Raw genomic sequence first — 24,158 nt, 5'->3', positions numbered from 1 at the left:
AGGATGGAATCTCTCTAACTTGCAATTTTTAAATCAAGATGTGAGGAGATCAGTAACACAGCCAGAGGTTATGGGCCTATTACAGGAGAGGGTGGGTGAGGTTCTGTGGTCTGCGATGTGCAGGATGTCAGACAAGCTGATCACAATGATCCCTTCTGGAGTTGAAGTCTGAGGGTAGGTCTACACCACGGGGTTAAGTCGACCTAAGTTATGCAACTCCAGCTACGTTACTCACGTAGCTTAGGTTGACTTATTGCGGTGTCTAAACCACGCTGGGTCAACGGGAGAAACTCTCCTGTCGACTTACCTTATGCTTCTCATTCTGGTGGAGTACCAGAGTTGACGGGAGAGCGATCTGCGGTCGATTTAGCGGGTCTTCACTACACTGGCTAAATCGACCCCCAGTGGATCGATCGCTGCAACATCGATCCACAATAAGTGTAGACATGCCCTGAGTCTGATGCCTGACAAGGCAAAGGTCCCTAAAGGGCTTAAAAAAACCAAACCAAAACAACAACTTAGGGCAGTAGGAAAATACAGTACGTTGGAAGAATAACCTCATTGTAACAAGAATGAATCATAACACATGTGCGCAATTAGCCAAGTCAGGTTGCATGTGCAATCTTAATTTTGGCATTTCATCATTTTTGAGTGCTTAACTGAGTAGCCATAAGAAAAGGAGTACTTGTGGCACCTTAGGGTATGTCTACACTACGGAATAAGGTCGAATTTATAGAAGTCGGTTTTTTAGAAATCGGTTTTATATATTCGAGTGTGTGTGTCCCTACAGAAAATGCTCTAAGTGCATTAAGTGCATTAACTCAGCGGAGTGCTTCCACAGTACCGAGGCTAAAGTCGACTTCCGGAGCATTGCACTGTGGATAGCTATCCCGCAGTCTCCGCTGCCCATTGGAATTCTGGGTTGAGATCCCAATGCCTGATGGGGCTAAACATTGTCGCGGGTGGTTCTGGGTACATATCGTCAGGCCCCCGTTCCCTCCCTCCCTCCATGAAAGCAAGGGCAGACAATCGTTTCGCGCCTTTTTTCCTGAGTTACCTGTGCAGACGCCATACCACGGCAAGCATGGAGCCCGCTCAGGTAACCGTCACCCTATGTCTCCTGGGTGCTGGCAGACGCGGTATGGCATTGCTACACAGTAGCAGCAACCCTTTGCCTTATGGCAGCAGACGGTACAGTACAACTGGTAGCCGTCATCATCATGTCCGAGGTGCTCCTGGCCACATCGGCTGGGAGCGCCTGGGCAGACATGGGCGCAGGAACTAAATTTGGAGTGACTTGACCAGGTCATTCTTTTTAGTCCTGCAGTCAGTCCTATTGAACCGTCTTATGGTGAGCAGGCAGGCGATACGGATTGCTAGCAGTCGTACTGTACCATCTTCTGCCGGGCAGGCAAGAGATGAGGATGGCTAGCAGTCGTACTGTACCATCTTCTGCCGGGCAGGCAAGAGATGAGGATGGCTAGCAGTCGTACTGTACCATCTTCTGCCGGGCAGGCAAGAGATGAGGATGGCTAGCAGTCGTACTGTACCATCTTCTGCCGAGCAGCCATGAGATGTGGATGGCATACAGTCCTTCTACACCGTCTGCTGCCAGCCAAAGATGTAAAAGATAGATGGAGTGGATCAAAACAAGAAATAGACCAGATTTGTTTTGTACTCATTTGCCTCCTCCCCTGTCTAGGGGACTCATTCCTCTGGGTCACACTGCAGTCACTCACAGAGAAGGTGCAGCGAGGTAAATCTAGCCATGTATCAATCAGAGGCCAGGCTAACCTCCTCGTTCCAATAAGAACAATAACTTAGGTGCACCATTTCTTATTGGAACCCTCCGTGACGTCCTGCCTGAAATACTCCTTGATGTAAAGACACCCCCTTTGTTGATTTTAGCTCCCTGAAGCCAACCCTGTAAGCCGTGTCGTCAGTCGCCCCTCCATCCATCAGAGCAACGGCATACAATCGTTCCGCGCCTTTTTTCTGTGCGGACGCCATACCAAGGCAAGCATGGAGGCCGCTCAGCTCGCTTTGGCAATTAGGAGCACATTAAACACCACACGCATTATCCAGCAGCATATGCAGCACCAGAACCGGGCAAAGCGATACCAGGTGAGGAGGCGACGTCAGCGCGGTCACGTGAGTGATCAGGACATGGACACAGATTTCTCTGAAAGCATGGGCCCTGCCAATGCATGCATCATGATGCTAATGGGGCAGGTTCATGCTGTGGAACGCCGATTCTGGGCTCGGGAAACAAGCACAGACTGGTGGGACCGCATAATGTTGCAGGTCTGGGACTATTCCCAGTGGCTGTGAAACTTTCGCATGCATAAGGGCACTTTCATGGAACTTTGTGACTTGCTTTCCCCTACCCTGAGGCGCATGAATACCAAGATGAGAGCAGCCCTCACAGTTGAGAAGCGAGTGGCGATAGCCCTGTGGAAGCTTGCAACGCCAGACAGCTACCGGTCAGTTGGGAATCAATTTGGAGTGGGAAAATCTACTGTTGGGGCTGCTGTGATGCAAGTAGCCCACGCAATCAAAGATCTGCTGCTATCAAGGGTAGTGACCCTGGGAAATGTGCAGGTCATAGTGGATGGCTTTGCTGCAATGGGATTCCCTAACTGTGGTGAGGCCATAGACAGAACCCATATCCCTATCTTGGCACCGGAGCACCAAGCCGCCGAGTACATAAACCGCAAGGGGTACTTTTCGATAGTGCTGCAAGCTCTGGTGGATCACAAGGGATGTTTCACCAACATCAACGTGGGATGGCCGGGAAAGGTACATGACGCTCGCATCTTCAGGAACTCTGGTCTGTTTCAAAAGCTGCAGGAAGGGACTTTATTCCCAGACCAGAAAATAACTGTTGGGGATGTTGAAATGCCTATAGTTATCCTTGGGGACCCAGCCTACCCCTTAATGCCATGGCTAATGAAGCCGTACACAGGCAGCCTGGACAGTAGTCAGGAGCTGTTCACCTACAGGCTGAGCAAGTGCAGAATGGTGGTAGAATGTGCATTTGGACGTTTAAAGGCGCACTGGCGCAGTTTACTGACTCGCTTAGACCTCAGCAAAACCAATATTCCCACTGTTATTACTGCTTGCTGTGTGCTCCACAATATCTGTGAGAGTAAGGGGGAGACGTTTATGACGGGGTGGGAGGTTGAGGCAAATCGCCTGGCTGCTGGTTACGCGCAGCCAGACACCAGGGCGGTTAGAAGAGCACAGGAGGGCGCGGTGCGCATCAGAGCTTTGAAAACCAGTTTCATGACTGGCCAGGCTATGGTGTGAAAGTTCTGTTTGTTTCTCCTTGATGAAACCCTCCGCCCCTTGGTTCACTCTACTTCCCTGTAAGCTAACCACCCGCCCCTCCTCCCTTCAATCACCGCTTGCAGAGGCAATAAAGTCATTGTTGCTTCACATTCATGCATTCTTTATTCATTCATCACACAAATAGGGGGATGAGCCCAGGGGGGGTGGTGGAGGAGGGAAGGAAAATGCCACACAGCACTTGAAGCACAGCACGTTAAAAGTTTACAACTTTAAAATGTATTGAATGACAGCCTTCTTTTTTTTGGGCAATCCTGTGTGGTGGAGTGGCTGGTTGGCCAGAGGCCCCCCCACCGCGTTCTTGGGCGTCTGGGTGTGGAGGCTATGGAACTTGGGGAGGAGGGTGGTTGGTTACAGAGGGGCTGCAGTGGTAGTCTGTACTCCAGCTGCCTTTGCTGCAGCTCAACCATGCACTGGAGCATACTGGTTTGGTCCTCCAGTAGCCTCAGCATTGAATCCTGCCTCCTCTCATCACGCAGCTGCCACATTTGAGCTTTAGCCCTCTCTTCAGCCCGCCACTTACTCTTTTCTTTCTAAGCTTCACTAGCCTCTGGGAAGAAGATCCTGTGATCATTGAAACACATGCAGCTGGTGGAGGAAAAAAAAAGGGACAGAGGTATTTAAAAAGACACATTTTATAAAACAGTGACTACGCTCTTTCAGGGTAAACCTTGCTGTTAACATTACATACATAGCACATGTGCTTTCGTTACAAGGTCGCATTTTGTCTCCCCCCACCGCGTGGCTACCCCCTCAACCCTCCCCCCTCCCCGAGGCTAACAGCGGGGAACATTTCTGTTTAGCCACAGGCAAACAGCCCAGCAGGAATGGGCTCCTCTGAGTGTCCCCTGAAGAAAAGCACTCTATTTCAACCAGGTGACCATGAATTATATCTCACTCTCTTGAGGATAACACAGAGAGATAAAAAACAGATGTTGTTTGAATGCCAGCAAACATACACTGCAATGCTTTGTTCTACAATGATTCCCGAGTACGTGTTACTGGCCTGGAGTGGTAAAGTGTCCTACCATGAAGGATGCAATAAGGCTGCCCTCCCCAGAAACCTTTTGCAAAGGCTTTGGGAGTACATCCAGGAGAACCGCGAATGCCAGGGCAAAGTAATCCTTTCACATGCTTGCTTTTAAACTATGTATAGTATTTTAAAAGGTACACTCACCAGAGGTCCCTTCTCTGCCTGCTGGGTCCAGGAGGCAGCCTTGGGTGGGTTCGGGGGGTACTGGCTCCAGGTCCAGGGTGAGAAACAGTTCCTGGCTGTCGGGAAAACCGGTTTCTCCGCTCGCTTGCTTGCTGTGAGCTATCTACAACCTCATCATCATCATCATCATCTTCATCCCCAAAACCTGCTTCCGTATTGCCTCCATCTCCATTGAAGGAGTCAAACAACACGGCTGGGGTAGTGGTAGCTGAACCCCCTAAAATGGCATGCAGCTCATCATAGAAGCGGCATGTTTGGGGCTCTGACCCGAAGCGGCCGTTCGCCTCTCTGGTTTTCTGGTAGGCTTGCCTCAGCTCCTTCAGTTTCACGCGGCACTGCTTCGGGTCCCTGTTAAGGCCTCTGTCCTTCATGCCCTGGGAGATTTTGACAAAGGTTTTGGCATTTCGAAAACTGGAACGGAGTTCTGATAGCACGGATTCCTCTCCCCATACAGCGATCAGATCCCGTACCTCCCGTTGGGTCCATGCTGGAGCTCTTTTGTGATTCTGGGACTCCATCATGGTCATCTGTGCTGATGAGCTCTGCATGGTCACCTGCAGCTTGCCACGCTGGCCAAACAGGAAATGAGATTCAAAAGTTTGCAGTTCTTTTCCTGTCTACCTGGCCAGTGCATCTGAGTTGAGAGCGCTGTCCAGAGCGGTCACAATGGAGCACTCTGGGATAGCTCCCGGAGGCCAATACTGTCGAATTGTGTCCACAGTACCCCAAATTCGAGCCGGCAAGGCCGATTTAAGCGCTAATCCACTTGTCAGGGGTGGAGTAAGGAAATCGATTTTAAGAGCCCTTTAAGTCGAAATAAAGGGCTTCATCGTGTGGACGGGTGCAGGTTTACATCGATTTAATGCTGCTAAATTCGACCTAAAGTCCTAGTGTAGACCAGGGCTTAGAGACTAACAAATTTATTTGAGCATAAGCTTTTGTGAGCTACAGCTCACTTCATCAGATGCATTCAGTGGAAAAAAACTGAAAGCTTATGCTCAAATAAATTGGTTAGTCTCTAAGGTGCCACAAGTCCTCCTTTTCATTTTGCGAATACAGACTAACACGGCTGGTACTCTGAAACCTGAGCAGCCATAGTGTTTTACTGGCAGTTTTATTCTATGGAACTTTATACAGATAGGTGCTCAGTAAGTAAGAATTCTAGGCAGTTAGAATTATATCTAGATCTGTGTTTCCTCTCAGTTGCCTCTGCTGCTTTTACCCCTGAGCAGTGATACTGATCACCTCAATTCTGAAAGAAAACAAATCCTTAATATGCAGCCACTGGGAGAAGGATTATAAATGAAAAATGTTCTCTGTTTGCAGCCAGCACCATTTATATTATTGCTGTTCTGAACCATGTTCTCACTAACCCTCTGCATGCATTCCCGGGAACCTTGAGAGAGGGTTGTTGTTTCCCCCCAACACACGCGCACACACACACACACACACAATCCTCAGTCAGGATATTTGTGCAGAGACTGTTAGTTTCTAAAACCTTTGCGATGCTGCAACACGTGCATATTCCAGGGAGGATTTGTAATTGAGATTCATGTCCAAGAGTTTGTCTCCCATTCCCTTTGATTTATCCTCTTTCGTTTTCGCCCCCAGCTGTCCTTCGGCATAACTGTGTCCGTTTTCCTTTATAGAGTTTTCTGCTACACCTTACCTTTCTTTCAGCTCCTTATCTGGCTTGCCTCTCCTACTCTGTACCTTTGATAGCTCTGCTGCTCCAGTATCTGTGAGTGTTTCAATTCATTGCTGCCGTTAGGTAGCCTAGACTAAAATAGAGAAGGAGAAATTAAATTAAAAACTTGTCACTATTAATGTTTCTGAAATTTTGTCACTTATTTTTTCACCATTTATAGCCAGTTTCAGAAGATAAATGTTTGGCAAAATCATCTTAAGCTGTTTAATGTAGGTTGGTAAGAGTCACAGATAGAAGGGTAGAGGAGGAAATATACAGTACAGAGGTTTTGGCCCTCTTTACTGATTGCTTTATTATATAGGAGCAGCAGCAGTCTTGCCTAGTCTGGACTATTATGATCTAGTACAGGGGTGGGCAAACTTTTTGGCCCCAGGGCCACATTGGGGTGCGAAACTATATGGAGGGCTGGGTAGGGAAGGTTGTGCCTCCCCAAACAGCCTGGCCCCAGCCCTCTCCCACTTCCCGCCCCCTCAGAACTCCCGACCCATCCAACCTCCCCTGCTCCTTGTCCCCTGACTGCCCCTCCCTCCCCCCTGGGATCCCGTCCCCTGACTGCCCCTCCCTGTCCCCTGACTGCCCCCCAGGGCCCCCTGCCCAACCCCCCCACCGCTGCGCGCACTGCCACCACCCCCTTATCATGCTGCTCAGAGCGGCAGGAGCTCACTGCCTGCACGTAACCCCGCGGGCCGTAGTTTGCCCACCTCTGATGTAGTACCTCTTAAACATCAAGGAAAGGCAGGATAGTTCCTTAGGAACCCTTCCTAGGGTATGTCTACACTACAATTAGACACCCATGGCTGGCCTGTGCCAGCTGACTTGGACTAAGGGGCTCAGATTACGGGGATGTTTAATTGCGGTGTAGACGGGCTCAGGCTGCAGTCTGAGCTCTGGGACCCTCCCACCTTGCAGGGTCCTAGAGCCTAGACTCCAGCCCAAACCTGAACATCTTTACCACAATTAATCATCCCCTTAGCCCGAGTCTGGCTAGCCTGAGTCAGCAGGCATGGGCCAGCTGCAGGTTTTTAATTGCAATGTAGACATACCTCCTGTGATCATTTTACCTCGACCTTCTTCTGCACCTCTCACCGCTTTGGTTTGCCTGTGTAAAATATTATCTTGGAGTTGGTTTTCCAGTGGCCTGGACATGTTCTGAAACTTGATGTGCACCTTGGATTCATTTGAGGCCATTGTTCAACTTGCTGTTTGTATTCTAGTAACAGAGACTGGGGATCAGTTGCCCTAGGCTGGTCCTCACTAGGCCTCTAGCATTGTTATTTCATCTGGAGCATAAAGAAGTTATTTATCTCTAGGTAGTCTTTCCCCAGGACAGAGACATAGACTTAAATAGCGTTTGCTGATTTGCTGCCTCATATTGACTCTAGTTGAAAGATGATGAAGCTACAAGCAGGGATGTTCAGAACTGTTTATTATGTCTTTTATTATTGTATTATTGTGTCCAGGTTTTATACAGTAGTTGCGGCATGTGTATATTCACCACCATCTAGGAGTCTAAGAATTTAGCTACAGTTAACCTCCATCGCCACATGTTCAAGTCAGCAGCTCTGAGGGCAACAAAATGGGTTGGAGTTTTGACTATTCCACTCTACAAATATTTGTTACATTTGGCAGCTTCAGCTGTTGTATGATAACGTACATTGTCAGTAGCCTCATAATCCCTTCTTAAGAGACAGCACTGATTTGGAGCAGCTTCTTCTCTGAAAAGGCAGGATATTGACATGGCCTTTGTGATCAGAGATGTCTTTTCCTGACACAATCTGCAAAACTCCAGTGCACCAAGCTTGCAACATTGATTAAAGTGGTCTCCCGTTCTTGGGTGACAAAAATATTGACCCTTCAACTAGCTTTTATTCAAGCATCTTTGAGGAAGATGTTGCTACTTGGAAGTATGCCTTTCAGTCAGTGAAACTGCCCCACATCCCCTCCTGTTTGGACCAGATATTGTGAAGCCAAGATCATTACCCAACGTGCTTGTCAGACAGAGAAGCACTCTGTGGTGTTTTTTGGCTTGGCCTTAGTGAGTTTCTTGCCAACAGAACAGTGGCATTTACCCAAGTTTACTGTGATCTCTAGGGCAGATTATTCTGTTCCTACCCTTGCAACACGAACACGAAAGAAAACATGTTTTCCATTTTGTACTGGATAAAAGGAGCTTCCCTCAGTGAAATCTTTGCTTGGAATGTTGCCCTTGGTGAACATGGTATTTGTGCCTCCTGTTGTCAGACAGAAAATGACCTCTTCCCCTCTTGGTGAAATGTTGTTATAGGTTAGGCTTTAAAAAAAAAAAAAAAAAAAATCTGAGCAATTCCATGGCCATTGGCCCAGAATATTTTATAGGGAACACTGACTCTGTGAGTGGTAGTTTTGAAGTGGTTACTATTTCCTAGGAGGAGTAGGTGTTCCATCCCATCCCTGATTTCTATCTCCAAAGATACCGATGTGTAGCAGAAAAGGGTTTGATTGTATTGGGAGCAGAACCTCCACCCACAAAAATCCTAGTATGGCACCTGTTTTGGCTGTCTTATGCTCAGAATTCATACTGTTGTTACCTGGACAGTGTGTTTGATGCTGTGTATGGAACTAATGTCATTGTCTTTAATATCTTTTAATAAAAGCTTTTGACACTATGTGGCACAGAGCTCTTGTGGAAAAACTTAACTCCCTGGCTGTTACTGATGCAATAAACACTTTTGATTGCATCACTATTGCCATATCCTCCACAGATTGCTGTTGACACCAGTATGTCTCAGAGGCAGACCTTTTTTGAGATGAGGGCAGCCTCTGTTTTTGACAGAACTGTTTCAGTAAACTGAGAAATATTCAGAAACTTCCGTGAATTTGATGATTGTCCTGTACATCTTTTTAACCAAGAATATGAGCCGCTCTGTCATTTGTCTATTTGAAGGATCTTGATGCCATCGACCAATAGGCCAAGAAGTGATTGGTCATTCTTCCAAAGAAGGCACTTTCCATCTCAGGGTAGCCTAATCCCTGCCTGTTCTTTTAGCACCTTCCTTGGAAGGATAATTTTGATCAGCCCAAAATGAAGCCAGCAGGTGTCTTCCACGTGGGAGGGAGAAAGTTGTTGAAACACATCAGGGAAAGATTTTCAAAGGCACAGAGGGCAGGTAGGTGCCTGACTTGTATTGACTTTCATTGGGAGTTGGGTGCCAGACTTCTATTTTGCCTGTTGAATATCTCCCCCATTGTTTGTATGAGGTAGACTTGCTCTCTGTCTTTAAAACAACACTTGCAAGGCTTTTATTTAGTCCCTCCAGAAGTATATTTTATCCTGTGCATAATAGAAAACACGTTTTCTTTTGTGTTCATGTTCCACGGGTAGGAAACAAAATGCAGGCCATACTTACAGGTTTGGTGGTGGTTCTAAAAGCTCTGCTCTAGGAATTATTTTGGGGAAGGTCTGTGACCTGCGTTATACAGGAGGTCAGACTAGATGATCATAATGGTTCCTCTGGCCTTGGAATCTATGAATGTTTCTCCAGATTAGGAGCCCAGCTGCTGCCACTGTGCTCAGCCGTGCTTTGCCAGCTCAGGATCGCCACCGGTCAACCAATAGATCATTCTCTCATCATTTTTCATCTCTGTGGGTTTTCTGATAATTGCTATGTGGCCAGTCTTGTGTGGGTGACTTTGGAAATCCCCTACTCTCCCCCACCTCCAGAAAGAACAACCTATTGTGTGCATGATCCTGCATGTGTTTCTGTTCACATTTTCACCGTTGCTCGTTCCAGGTCAGTCAACACTCAGTGCACTCACGTATAGTTCACTCCCTAATGTGCTTTTCCCCTCTCGTAAGCACAGTATTTTCAGTGTATCTTACTAGACATCTTTGCGCTTAGCCTTATATTCATACTTTCACTTCAAATAAATCGTTGCACTACATATTTGCTACGTTTTAAGATTTTTATGGCCTGCAACTTTTAACATCTTGCACTATGATCCTCTCATCTAACAAGCTATTCTGGCCTGGGCTGAGTCAGTAATTGGGGCATGGCGGGGAGGCCACCTATGAATACCTACAGGATGCAAGAAGTGTTGGTGGTCAGTGAACCAATCCCTCTGCATGGTGTTTGCTGGCTCTGGTTCCGGAAATTCATATGAGGAATACAGCAGAAGTCTTGACTGCTTCTGGTCAAGAACAATCCCATGATCCTTTCCATAAGAATAGGGTGTGGTGTTCCTGGTGTATTGGTCAGATGACAGGCAAGTTAATTATGTTCTGCCTCCCTCAAAGTCCACCTGCAGTTTCAGTGGAATCCAGCATTAATTTACTATCCTGAACTGTTGTGTGATATTGCTGTGTTATTCAGTTGCCACACTTCACCCCAGAGGTAACTGTGCTTTACTTGAGCCCCTCCATCCAGCTTGTCTGTCAGTTTGTCTTGTAAAGCACTTTGGGTTCCTTTGCAATAAGATTTATTTAGAAATATTTTATTTGTATCTGGAGGACTAAGACGTGGGAGGGAGCAGCTATCCCAATAGAAGAATTCTGCTGTCTCAGCTGCAATTGCTTAACAGTGGCATCTCTCCAGCACATCTTAACTGAACATGCACAGCTTACCAGTATGGGAATAATTCTTCGGGAAATTAACTGATAAAATGTACTACAGTAATCTGCTTCTGTGTTTATTTTAGCAACCCTGTAACAGTTGGAAAAGGGTGGGTGTAATTCGCAGCTGTTTTTTGAGTATGGCTCTGGATGACTTTCTCCATATCTCTCTCCTCTCCTCTTTCCTTGCTCTTTTCTTCTCGAGATTAAATGAAATCTAGACCTGCCATGGTGCTGGCTCCATAATAATGCTATGTGAAAGACCTGATTTCAATGACTGGTTTCTCACTTCCTAGTCTAGCTAGGGCTTGAGTGAGTGGATAGCATCTCTTTCAAGAGGAGTTCTGTCCATTCATCTTCAGCCAGAAAGGTGCTGATTGCAAATCAGCCCCTCCAAGCAGTGTTGGAGATTGGAGTGGGGCAATCCTCAGTACTCTGGATAAAGGCCTCTTTGGAGTGGGAGTGACTGGGGGAGAGAGGTTTCAGAGTAGCAGCCGTGTTAGTCTGTGTCCGCAAAAAGAAAAGGAATACTTGTGGCACCTTAGAGACTAACAAATTTATTTGAGTATAAACTTTCATTGAAGTGAGCTATAGCTCACGAAAGCTTATGCTCAAATAAATTTGTTAGTCTCTAAAGTTTCACAAGTACTCATTTTCTTTTTGGGGAGAGAGAAATACCAAAATTCTGACATCAGGATGGAACATTGAGACATTCCTTGTCACTCTTGTTACTCAAAAGTTCACATTCTTTTCTGAGTGGTAGCCGTGTTAGTCTGTATCAGCAAAAACAACAAGGAGTCCTTGTGGCACCATAGGGCTTGGCTACACCTGTGAGTTAGAGCGCATTAAAGCAGTCCTGGGCGCCCCAGCTCACTCCCCATCCACACTGGCAAGACAAGTAGAGCTCTCTGACTCCACGGCTAGAGGGCTCCTGGTACTCCACCTCAGCGAGAAGATTAACACTTGGTGCGTAGTGGGTGAAATGCCCGGGCTTCACTGTGAACAAGGTGTTGCATTACTGCGCTCTGATCAGCCTCCGGAAACGTCCCATAATCCCCTTAAGTCAAGTGGCCACTCTTTTCATTGTTTTGAACATGCCTAGGAATGTGGATATGCCCTTTGAAAGCTGGCGCTGAGACAAAGCATTACTGTGGAATGCTGTGTGTGTGTGTGAGAGAGAGAGAGAGGCGGGGAGGAGGGGGAGTCTGCTGCTGTCTGAACTTACAAGACAGCATGCTGACATGCTTTCAGCACCCCAAAAATCCACTCTGTCCCCCCACATACACACAACACACTCCCTGTCACACTCCACCCCCCCATTTGAAAAGCACGTTGCAGTCAATTGCATGCTGAGATAGCTGCCCATAACGTACCGCTCCCAATGCCACTGCAAGTGCTGCAGATGTGGCCACGCCAGTGCGCTTGAAGCTGTCAATGTGGACAGACTGCAGCGCTTTCCCTACTGTGCTCTATGAAGGCTGATTTAACTCAAAGCGCTCTACATTTGCAAGTGTAGCCGTAGCCATAGCCCTGGTCTACACTACGAGTTTAGGTCGTAGGAGTTTAGGTCGAATTTAGCAGCGTTAGATGGATTTAACCTTGCACCCGTCCACACAATGAAGCCATTGTTGTCGACTTATTGGGCTCTTAAAATCGATTTCTGTACTCCTCCCCGACGAGGGGATTAGCGTTGAAATTGACATCAGCGGGTCAAATTTGGGTTAGTGTGTATGCAATTCGACGGTATTGGCCTCCAGGAGCAATCCCAAAGTGCTCCATTGAGACCGCTCTGGACAGCACTCTCAACTCGGATGCACTGGCCAGGTACACAGGAAAAGCCCTGCAGACTTTTGAATTTCATTTCCTGTTTGGCCATCGTGGTGTGACCATGCAGAGCTCATCAGCAGAGATGACCATGGAGTCCCAGAATCGCAAAAGAGCTCCAGCATGGACCGAACGGGAGGTACTGAATCTGATCGCTGTATGGGGAGACAAATCTGTGTTATCAGAACTCCGTTCCAAAGGACGAAATGCCAAAATATTTGAAGAAATCTCCAAGGGCATGAAGGACCGAGGCTATCACAGGGACCCGCAGCAGTGCCACGTGAAACTTAAGGAGCTCAGGCAAGCCTACCAAAAAAACCCAAGAGGCAAACACCCGCTCGGGGTCAGAGCCCCAGACATGCCGCTTCTATGATGAGCTGCATGCAATTCTAGGGGGTGCCCCTACAACTACCCCACACCTGTACGTGGACTCCTGCAAGGGAGTCTCACGCAACAGGGATGAGGATTTTGGGGACGAGGAAGATGATGGCGCACACCAGGCAAGCAGAGAAACCGTTCTCCCCGACAGCCAGGAACTGTTTATCACCCTGGAGCCAATACCCTCCCAACCCCGGGCTCCCGAATGTTGAAGGCGGAGAAGGCACCTCTGGTGAGTGTACCTTTGTAAATATAATACAGTTTAAAAGCAAGTGTGTTTAATGATTAATTTACCCTAAAGACTTGGGATGCATTCGCGGCCAGTACAGCTTCTGGAAAAGTCTGTTAACGTGTCTGGGGATGGAGGGAAATCCTCCAGGGACATCTCAGTGAAGCTGTCCTGGAGGTACTCCCAAAGCCTTTGCAAAAGGTTTCTGGGGAGGGCAGCCTTATTGCATCCTGGTAGGACACTTTACCACGGCAGGCCAGTAGCACGTAATCTGGAATTATTGCATAAGAAAGCATGGCAGCGTGTGTCCAGTGTTAGCTGGCATTCAAGCAACATCCGTTCTTTATCTCTCGTGTTATCCTCAGGAGAGTGATGATATTCATGGTCACCTGGTTGAAATAGGGGAATTTTATTAAGGGGACATCAGAGGTGGCCGTTCCTGCTGGGCTGTTTGCCTGTGGCTGAAAAGAAATCATCCCTGCTGTCGTGGTGGGGGGAGGGGTGAAGTGATCATTCCAGAGAATTGGGTGTCGGGGGGGTTTAGTTGGATTTGTGCTGCACATTAACCCAAAAACATCAGCTCCTCCTTTTAAATGGCCAGTGTGTCTTTTTCAGTTTTAGTCTCCCTTTTTTTCCTCTTGCGGCTGCAGATATTTCAACACTGCGACTAGCATCTCTGTCCCAGAGGCTAGCGCAGATAAGAAGGCGAAAAAAACTCACTCGCGATGAAATGTTCTCTGAGCTCATGCAGTCCTCCCGCACTGAAGGAGCCCAGCAGAATGCGTGGAGGCAAACAATGGCAGATTCCAGGAAAGCACAAAATGAACGTGAGGACAGATGGCTGGAGCAACAGGAGAGGTGGCGGGATCAAGAGGAAAGGTGGCGGCAGCATGATGAAAGGAGGCAGGATGCAATGCTGAGGCTACTGGAGGATCAAACTGTTATGCTCCGGTATTTGGTTGAGGTGTGCAGGAAAGGCACAGACCGCCACTGCAGCCCCTGTGTAACCAACCACCCTCTTCCCCAAGTTCCATAGCATCCTCTCCCAGACGCCCAAGAACGCGGGGCGGGGGGCCTCCGAGCACCCAACCACTCCACCCCAGAGGACTGCCCAAGCAACAGAAGGCTGGGCACATTCTGCCACCATTCTGCACTTGCTCAGCCTATAGTTGAACAGCTCCTTACTTCTGTCCAGGGTGCCTGTGTATGGCTTCATGAGCCATGGCATTAAGGGGTAGGCTGGGTCCCCAAGGATAACTATAAGCATTTCAACATCCCCATCGGTTATTTTCTGGTCTGGGAAGTAAGTCCCTTGCTGCAGCTGTTCATACAGACCAGAGTTTCTGAAGATGCGAGCGTCATGTACCTTTCCTGGCCATCCCAGCTTGATGTTGGTGAAACGTCCCTTGTGATCCACCAGTGCTTGCAGCACAATTGAAAAGTACCCCTTTTGGTTTATGTACTGGCTGCCTTGGTGATCCTGTCCCAAGATAGGGATATGCATTCTGTCTATTGCCCCACCACGGTTAGGGAATCCAACTGCAGCAAAGCCATCCACTACGGCCTGCATATTTCCCAGAGTCACTACCCTTGATAGCAGCAGCTCAGTGATTGCGTGGGCTACTTGGATCACAGCAGCCCCCACAGTAGATTTGCCCACTCCAAATTGATTCCCGACTGACTGGTAGCTGTATGGCGTTGCAAACTTCCAGAGGGCTATCGCCACTCGCTTGTGAACTATGAGATCTGCTCTCATCTTGATATTTTTGTGCTTCAGGGCAGGAGAAAGCAAGTCACAAAGTTCCATGAAAATGCCCTTACGCATGCGAAAGTTTCGCAGCCACTGGGAATCATCCCAGCCCTGCAACACTGTGCAGTCCCACCAGTCTGTGCTTGTTTCCTGGCCCCAGAATCAGCGTTCCACCGCATGAGCCTGCCCCATTGTCACCAGGATGTCCAAATTGCCGGGTCCCGTGCTTTGAGAGAAGTCTGTGTCCATGTCCTCATCACTCTCATCACCGCGCTGCCATCGCCTCCTCGCCTGCTTTTGCAGGTTCTGGTTCTGCATATACTGCATGATAATGCGCAAGGTGTTTACAATGCTCATAACTGCCACGGTGATCTGAGCGGGCTCCATGCTTGCTGTGGTATGGCGTCTGCAGGAGAGCAGAGTTGCAGGGGAAGCAGTGGTTGGATGACCAGTTTTGCAGACCTACGGCACCGTCTGCTGCCAGGACACAACAGTTGAGCAGGCTGCACGCTTGCCGTGGTATGGTGAGACAAGAGCAGCTGAGCAGAGTTGCAGCGGAAGCGGCCCTGCAAGACCACCAGGAGAGCAGAGTGGTAGCGGAAGCGGTGGATGATGACGATGGTTTGCAGACCTACTGCACTGGCTGCTGAAAGCAGTATGGCGCCCGCACAGAAAAAAGTTGCGAAACGATAGTCTGCCGTTGCTTCCACGGAGGGAGGGGCAACTGACGACATGTACCCAAAACTACCGGCAACAATGTTTTTGCCCCATCAGGCATTGGGAGCACAACCCAGAATTCCAATGGGCGGCGGAGACTGCGGGAACTGTGGGATAGCTACCCACAGTGCAACGCTCCGAAAGTAGACGCTAGCCTCGGTACTGTGGACCCACTCCGCCGACTTAATACGTTTAGTGGGGACACACACAATTGACTGTCTAAAATCGCTTTCTAAAAAATCGACTTCTAATAAGTTCGACTTAATGTCATAGTGTAGACATACCCATAGAGACTAACAAATTTGGGAGTGGATGGGTCACTACAAAAAGTCATTTTCCCTCAGCTGATACTGACACCTTCTTGTCAACTGTTGGAAATGGGTGACATCCACCTTGATTGCATTGGCCTCGTTAGCACTGACCCCCCACTTGGTAAGGCAACTCCCATCTTTTCACATTCTGTAATATATATACTGCTTACTGTATTTTTCACTCCATGCATCTGATGAAGTGGGTTTTAGCCCACAAAAGCTTATGCCCAAATAAAAGTCTCTAAGGCGTCACAAGGACTCCTCGTTGTTTTCACATTCTTTTCTGTCACCCTTACAGTAAGCCCGGCAGAGTAGACTAGCTAGAAAAACTGCATGGGAGCTTTAAACAGGATTTACCTACAGATATCAGGAGATGCAGAGTACTCCTACATCTACATCAACACTTCTGGGCACAAGATAATTTTCCTAGAGGAATGGAAATCTAATTGTATAATGAAAGAGAGATCCAGTACTTCATTTGTTTGGCCAAGATAGGAATTTGGGCTGATTTGTGTATCTCCCATTGTCAAGACAAGGCGCCATTCTAAGAGCTTGGAGGCACAGTAGATTGTATTTGTTTGAACTGAGTACAATGAAATTATTCAAAGTTAGTGCAGTGGGTACACTACTTTCTGTCCTAAGTTTGGAATGAATGATTGCTCATTCGAGAGATTTCTAGGTTTTTCTTGCTCCCTCTCCCCACCTTCTAAAAGTAAACCTTAACTATGCAGATGCTCTCAGCACCTGTGTGTGTGTGTATTTGTAAAGGGGCGCTGCTAAGTAAGTTAGGCCAAAAATTAGGTTTAAAAAGAATAAACCAGAGATGAATCTGAACCAAACACCCCTAAACATTGTGGCTAGCAAGGCAGAATCCTATGTAAAACAGATATTTCTAGAAATATTGTCCTAGTGTAGAGTGGTTGGGGCAGGTTTGCTTTTTGGAGAGAGGTGGATAAAAAGAGTTTTGTTTTAAAATTCCCTTGTGAAAAAGCATTGTGTTAATGCACAAAAACCAAAGAGTTTGAGCGGTTGACTTTATGTTGTCCAGAATGAGAGAAATGAAAGCAGGAGTGACCACAACCAGTGGAAAACACTGGTGTGGGTTTTTTTGAAAAGTTTCCTTTTGGATTATCAAAAGTGCTGGACTCCAAAAGGAAATTTTGTTTTATGTTTCGGAAGTTTGTTACTCACATTCACGGGAATTCAAACAAAAGGGAAATGTACAAAAACAAACTTCGCCTCTCACTGATTTTTGGGCCTTCATGGAGTTTTTCAGTGTCCTAAGTAAGGATGTAAGAAAGTTTAGAGTTCTTTCAGAAGTTGCAGCCACAGTTGCAGTAGGATGGGGGGGGCTGCAGGGTCCTTTACCCTCCAACAGGGGGTGGATAGCCTCCTTCCCCCCAACCCCTATTCCTCCTAATCCCAGGAGAGGCCTATCCCACAGGGTTGAATTTCCAGTTAGGTCTTTGGAGAGATTTGGCTGTCACTGGGTGTGTGTCAATCTTTTCTTAATTCAATAGATAATTTTTCAGCCTGTGCAATTAAAGGAATACAAAATAAAGTGATGACATGCTATGCCAGTGTTCTGTGGCCTGCTCCCTGCTTGCTTCTGTCATGAGAAAAAGATCTGCTTTTTGTGAACAACTCAATTCACACCCATTTCGTTAATACCAGAGTCGGGAGGTCTGAGCCCTGCACCCTAGAGCAGTGGTTTTCAAACTTTTTTACTGGGGACCCAGTTGAAGAAAATTGTAGATGCCCACAACCCAACAGAGCTGGGGATGAAGGGTTTGGGGTGTGGGAGGGGCTCAGGGCTGGGGCAGAGGGTTGGGGGGTGAGGGTGAGGGCTGTGGGATGGGGCTGGGGATGAGGAGCTTGGGGTGCAGGAGGGGCTCTGGGTTTGGCAGAGCTCAGGGCTGTGGTATGGGGCTGGGGTGAGGAGGGGGTCAGGGCTCTGGGCTGGGGCCACAGGCTCTGGGCTGGGGCAGAGGGTTGGGGTGTGGGGGTGAGGGCTGCGGGGTGGGACCGGGAATGAGTGTGTGTGTGGGAGGGGGCTCTGGCCTGGGACAGGGTGTTGGGGTGCAGGAGGGGGTCAGGGCTCTGGGCTGGGGATGAGTTTGGGGTGCAGGAGGGGTTCTGGGCTGGGGTAGGGGGTCGGGGTGTATTAGGGGGTCTGGGCTGGGAGTGCAGGCTCTGGGGTGAGGCCTGGGATGAGGGGTTTGGAGTGCAGGAAGGGATTCCAGGTTGGCGGGGGGGGCTTAGGGCAGGGGTGCAGGGTTGGTGCACGGACTTACCTTCGGCAGCTCCCGGTCAGCAGCTCAGCTGGGGTGCACCATGGACCACGCTGTACCCCAGAAGTGGCCAGCAGCAGGTCTGGTTCCGTGTCACTCTCGCTCGCAGGCACCACTAACCCCTCCCCCAAGCCAGCCAGTGGGAGTGCGGAGCCGGTGCTCGGGGCGGGGGCAGCACGCGGAGCCCCGTGGCCCCCCTGCCTAGAAGCCGGACCCGCTGCTGGCTGCTTCCAGGCCACAGCGCAGTGTCGGAAAAGGTAAGCACTAGCCTGCCTTAGCTGGGCAGCCCCGCCAATGGGACTTTTAACGTCCTGGTTGGCGGTGATGACCAAAGCAAGGCGACCCACGGTTTGAAAAACACTGCCCTAGAGCTGGCCCCAGCTGAGACCCCTGGAGGCCCTGTGGGGGCTGGCACTGCTGTGGCTCCCCTGTTCCAACCCCATGCCATGCAGGAGGCACAAGCCCTAGTCCCCCCGACCTGTCTCCTCTCACCAGAGCCTCCCATATCCCATCTCTTAGGCAGCCACAGAAGGTGAAGTCCTCAAGGTCGTCGTCCTCGTGCACCCTCTTCATGTGTGCCAGGTCACACCAAAGTTTACATATTCGGTAATTTACTAATGAGAAATGTTAGTCTCCGGTCAGATCAATATCAGACTTGTTCTCTGTCCTTAGATTACAAAGGAAGTCTAACATTTGTCAGGGCCCTTCATATACTTCCATGGGCGCTCCGAGGCTGGAGCGCTCCCAGAAAAAAGATAGTGGGTGCTCAGCACCCACCAGCAACAGCTGTTTGAAGGCACCCCCAATTTGCTGATTGGCAGCTAGGGGAGGGGCTTGGGGCAAGGGGGAGAGCAGCAAGCAGGCTGGGGACTGGGGAGGGGTCAGAGCGGGGGCAGGAAGAGGTGGAACAAGGGCGGGGCCTCAGGGGAGGGAGAGGAGTGGGGGCACGGCACCCCCGGGGAAAAGAGAAACTCAGTGCTGATGTATACTGCTGCTTGGGTGAGATCTATCATTTGAAGCTGAAGTATCCTTCTGGTCTAGAGTCATCTGTTTTGCCATCATCAGCTCTATATGGAACCATATTTTTTGCCTAGAACAAACATTTATGATGGGTGAGATGTTTGACAGGAAGCATGGTGCCTGGACAGCTTGGAGCTGTGTCCCCAGCATGTTCGTGATCTCTCCCAGAACTCTGCTCTTTCGAGTGCTGAAGCACGTATAAAATTGCCCAGTTTGTTGTTAGGGTCAATATACCGCTGTGGAGCCTGGTTGTAACCTGTATATTTTTGAACAAAAGTGTAACATATAGAACATCTGCAGACGTTGCAGCTTTAGGTTTGCACCTCGTTGCTTTAAATATTATCCCATAATCTTTTCCACTGCATCTTGTGTGTAATTCGCATTTCTCCCCCCACGGAAATGAATTGCACTGTGAATAACCAGTTCTTCCCTCCCTGTTTGTTCCCAGGGTTCTGGCTGGTGTGGACTGTCATCATCATACTTAGCTGCTGTTGCGTTTGCCATCATCGGCGTGCCAAACACCGCCTCCAGGCACAGCAGCGGCAACACGAGATTAACCTGATTGCTTACCGGGAAGCCCATAACTACTCAGCTCTGCCATTTTATTTCCGTATGTACTTCCTACAGATCTTCCTAGATGCAACAGGGAGCAGGCTGGCTTTTGAAAGAGTAAAGACCAAAGAATTCGCCATGTCGGGTGGAGGAGGGGAGAAGCTGCTGGGTCAGAGGGAGAGGTTGGGGGCTGCTGCTGCCTAACTTGTGGTTTGTGGAGAGAAGGAGGTAAATTTTAGCTGCCTGGAACATGTGGCCCTGCTGACTCTGGAAGCAGAACTGTGCCAGCAACAGGGCCTTTATCCCTGTCATTTTTCTGCTCCTGGGTTATCTGTACCTTTTCCTGGAGCCATGGAGAGGTTTTTAAAAGACCGTATTCAGGAGAGCTTGGAGCAATCTTTCTTTGATACGCCTGCTATGTAACCTATTTTTGCAGCTGGTTTGACTGAGGTAAAGAAAGTGGCTTGACAGAGATTGGTCACTCAGGGGCCAGGTGGGAATGATGACTCAGCTGTGACCCTCCTGGTTCCCAATCCTATACTCTGCCTACTAGACCATGCTAGATTTCCAGTGAGTTAACAGATTCATTGTTACTGCATCTGTGGGAGCTATATTGGCAGAAAGAGGAGAGAATGCAGTTGCCCTGATGCATTATGATATAAGGACATTTCCCTTGAAGTTATACTGTTTAAAGAGTGTTTTGATCAGTTGCTTAATTCAGTCCACTTCAGCCTGTTTTGTCTCCTTAGGAAAACCTTTAATTGATTTGTGGGTCCATTATAAGCACAAATATAGTGTTCCCCTCGCCACTCGTGGTGATAGGGTTTCACTCTGGCCACACCAGAAATACTGAATCCAATATTAAAACAACATAGGGGCCAAGTCTCTTAATTTTACTCTAGTTGCTGCCTCCTCTTACATATGCAAAAAGCTTCAGGGGGGTGAAATCTTTGATTTTTTTTTTTTTTTTTTTGGAAATGTAAACACCAGTGATTAGAGAACCCCAGCCTAGCAATCTGTGAAGTCACCTAGTCGGTTTCTTGCAACCAATACAGGATTATTCTCTGCTGTAATTTATAGTGCACTGTTCAGGGTGGTCTAATCGGTAAAGCATGGGACTGGGAGTCAAGAGATCTGGATTTTACTCCCAGCTCTGTACGGACTCCCTCTGACCTTGATCTAGTCACGTTCTCTCTGTGCCTCAGTTTCCCATTCTCTAAAATGTGATGATTACCTCCTCACGTAGGGGATGATGCTAACTCATTGTTGCTTGGTTTAGAATCCAGGGGTTCTCAAACTTCATTGCACCACGACCGCTTTCTGACAACAAAAATTACTACACAACCCCAGGAGGGGGGACCAAAGCCTGAACTCGCCTGATCCCCACCATCCTGAGGGAGAAGAGGGGGGCAAAACCCAGCCACACTGCCCCAGGCTGAGGGGCCAAAGCAAAAGCCCAAGGGCTTCAGTCCCAGGCAGCAGGGCCTGTAACCTGAGCCCTGCCACCCAGGCTAAAACCCTCGGGATTTGGCTCTGGGTGGTGGGGCTTTGGCCCCGGGCCCCAGCAAGTCTAAACCAGCCCTGGTGACCCCTGTAGGTCCACTCCACAGTTTGAGAACCGCTGGTTTAGAAGCTGCTAGAGATGGGCAAAGTATCATAAATTACGTGAATGACATTGATCTATTTTAAATAACAAATTTCATGAAATTGCACATGAAATAACTTCTACCTCCCGATTTTAGGATTTTTGCCAAATTATTTACTGCCTCCCTATGAGGAAGTGGTGAACCGACCTCCAACCCCTCCCCCACCATATAGTGCCTTACATCAGCAGTGCGTCCCAGGGGGTGGCAACAGCACAGTCCCGGATACTCCAAGAAACCTCCAGCCCGCACAGACAAGCTCTCCTCCACCGCCAGGTGGCACTAACAGCAGCACTGACAGCACTGGGTCCCTCCGTGTCCGGGACCCTGAATCCTCCATGACACTGGCTGAACGAACTGTCACCAAAATGCAGGGTACCGAGCCAGGCAGCTCCAGCACCGGCCCTGAGTTGGAGGAGATGGCCGATCCTGTGTCCTTCCCGGATAAGGATTCCGAGAGCAAGGAGGAACTGCTTAAAGATTACAGCTGTGAAAGCTTCGACCATAACAGGGCTATTCCCGATGCCAAGGACAAGACACCCAGCAGACACCGCCGTTTCACTGGCGACTCGGGAATTGAAGTCTGCGTCTGCAACCGGGGCCACCATGACGATGACCTCAAGGAGCTTGATGGGCTCATTGACGATACTTTGGATGGGCCTCTGGACTTCTGTGACAGCTGCAGTGGCCGCCTCCATGGGGATGAGGAAGAAGGGCTTTTCAGTGCCTCCGAGGAGCAGCACCGTGAACATAACCACCACCATCTGCCTCAGCAGCCGGTGTGTGTCCTCCTGAACACCATAAATGAGCAGGACTCTCCAAACTCTCATACCAATCACCCTCCCAGCTAAAGTGGCTGAGTCATAAGGGAGAGTCTATAAAAGGAGTAAGAACAACTTTAAAAAAGGTCATGCAAGCTTTTTTCCCCCCCCCGATGTAATTTTGGGAATATCCCCAAAAGCACTGCTTGGGAGGGTGGGCAACTGCTCCTGTTTTTTTAAAATCGCATCCCTCCGCCTACACGTAGTAGGGACTTCAGTTTCAAAACGAGACCTTGGTAAAATGGAACTTTCCTAATGATGATTTTGGTGGTGGATTATTACTGTTTGGTTGGTTTTAGTTTTCCAAAACCTGCTTTATCTTGCAAGTCATAAAGCTCAGCAAGTCTAACCCTGTGAGGATAAGAAATACAGTATGGCTCCACCCTCCAGGTGTCTTCCCAGAAGCACACAGCTTCTGATAGCACTGGCAGTCAGCAGCCCAAGAGTTCTGGTTTGATTAGTGCTCTTGAGGGAGTAGAGATAATCCAAGTTTTCTCCCAAACAATAAATCACTAAATCAGAACAGTGCTGTAATCTTTGGTGCTTCAGCAACAGGTAGTGGTGTAGGAGATTCCCCACTTGATGCTGGTAACTGAAGGACCAGTTTCTTCCAGACAGAATATTAGTCTATAGCATGCAAGTTACAAAAAGGGTCGCAGAGTTTGCCTTTACATACTCTTTTTTTTTTTTTTTTAAAGGCAAATATATTCCTTTAATCAATGCCTCTCAGAGCACAGCTATGAGTTAGAATCCAGGCAGCTGGGCTGCCTTTCCAAGTACTGTGGTCTCTACATGACATTCAGCTTGTGTGCTGCAAAAGGTTTGGCCTTTTTTTTATTTTTCATTTTATTTTTGTACCCTTAGGGCAGCACTTTAGCTAAGATGATAAAACAAAAACCAGGGCTGTCTTTGGCCAGTGTGCCTTCAAGTTTCAGTGATGCATGTTGAACAAATGGAGAAAAACCTCCGTCTGTTGCAAAAGGATTACTTACAGCGGAGACCTGTGCAGTATTCTTTTTTTTTTTAATCCAAAAGTTTGGTGCGATTCTAACGCTGACCACTTAAAAGAAATGAATGTCTAGGGTTTTTTCTTTTTTTTTTTTTAAGGTGGCAACTGGCTACTGTATAATGTCTGAGCGTTGTGTGTGTGACTGCAATACATTCATGCATGTCCTACTGGTAACATGAAACCTGCTGTAAGACTGCAAGAAAATTTACTGTAGCTTTGCTTTAATAAACAGTAGAGTTTTTGTTAGTATAAAGGGAAGGGAAAAAAAAAACAAACAGCTGAAACTAACATTCCCTGGAGCGTTCCTGTGGAAGAGGGCAGGACTCAATCTATATATGAAGTGTGCTTGGGTTCCCCTCTAGCTTTCCTTTACTTATGGTCATCTCGATCATTACTGTTATGGAGGGAAATTGAAACCTTAACGCAGGCATTCAGATTTGATTGATCGAAACCAAAATCAGTTTTCAGTAACGTGGAAACCAAATATAACACCTTTTCTGATAACTCGCGTGTGTGTCATTTTGTGAACGGAGAACAAAAATCCGTGTTTACATTTTACTTGACATACACTATGTTCTGCTGGTAACAAATATGGATTATTCAAGGTTTCTCATTTAAATACTTTACCTCTGTACTGAAGATCGTGCATTTTAGTTTCTGCTTGTTCATCTGTAATGAGCAACGTTTTTTAAAGAGCAGCCATTTCTCTCCCCTCCCCCAACAAACAGCCTTACATTAAGCAGATGTTCACTG

The 24,158-nt window shown here is 48.1% G+C and overlaps 1 protein-coding gene across 5 annotated transcripts in view; it reads left to right on the top strand.

The window, feature by feature from the left end:
• WBP1L (WW domain binding protein 1 like) overlaps positions 1-23,909 on the top strand; it is an 83,554-nt gene extending 59,645 nt beyond the window's left edge. For all 5 annotated transcript variants that reach the window (XM_077823259.1, XM_077823262.1, XM_077823260.1 and 2 more), the window contains exons 3-4: positions 19,829-19,990; positions 21,675-23,909. In XM_077823259.1, coding sequence (XP_077679385.1) covers positions 19,829-19,990; positions 21,675-22,426 — 914 coding nt within the window. In that variant the 3' untranslated portion in view covers positions 22,427-23,909. The remainder of the gene's footprint in view (positions 1-19,828; positions 19,991-21,674) is intronic.
• The last annotated feature ends 249 nt before the right edge of the window (positions 23,910-24,158 follow it).

The sequence above is a fragment of the Eretmochelys imbricata genome, chromosome 7 (assembly GCF_965152235.1).
Source record: "Eretmochelys imbricata isolate rEreImb1 chromosome 7, rEreImb1.hap1, whole genome shotgun sequence".
Lineage (NCBI taxonomy): Eukaryota > Metazoa > Chordata > Testudines > Cheloniidae > Eretmochelys > Eretmochelys imbricata.
Note: the sequence above shows the minus strand (reverse complement) of the source record. Positions and strands in the feature narration are given on the sequence as shown.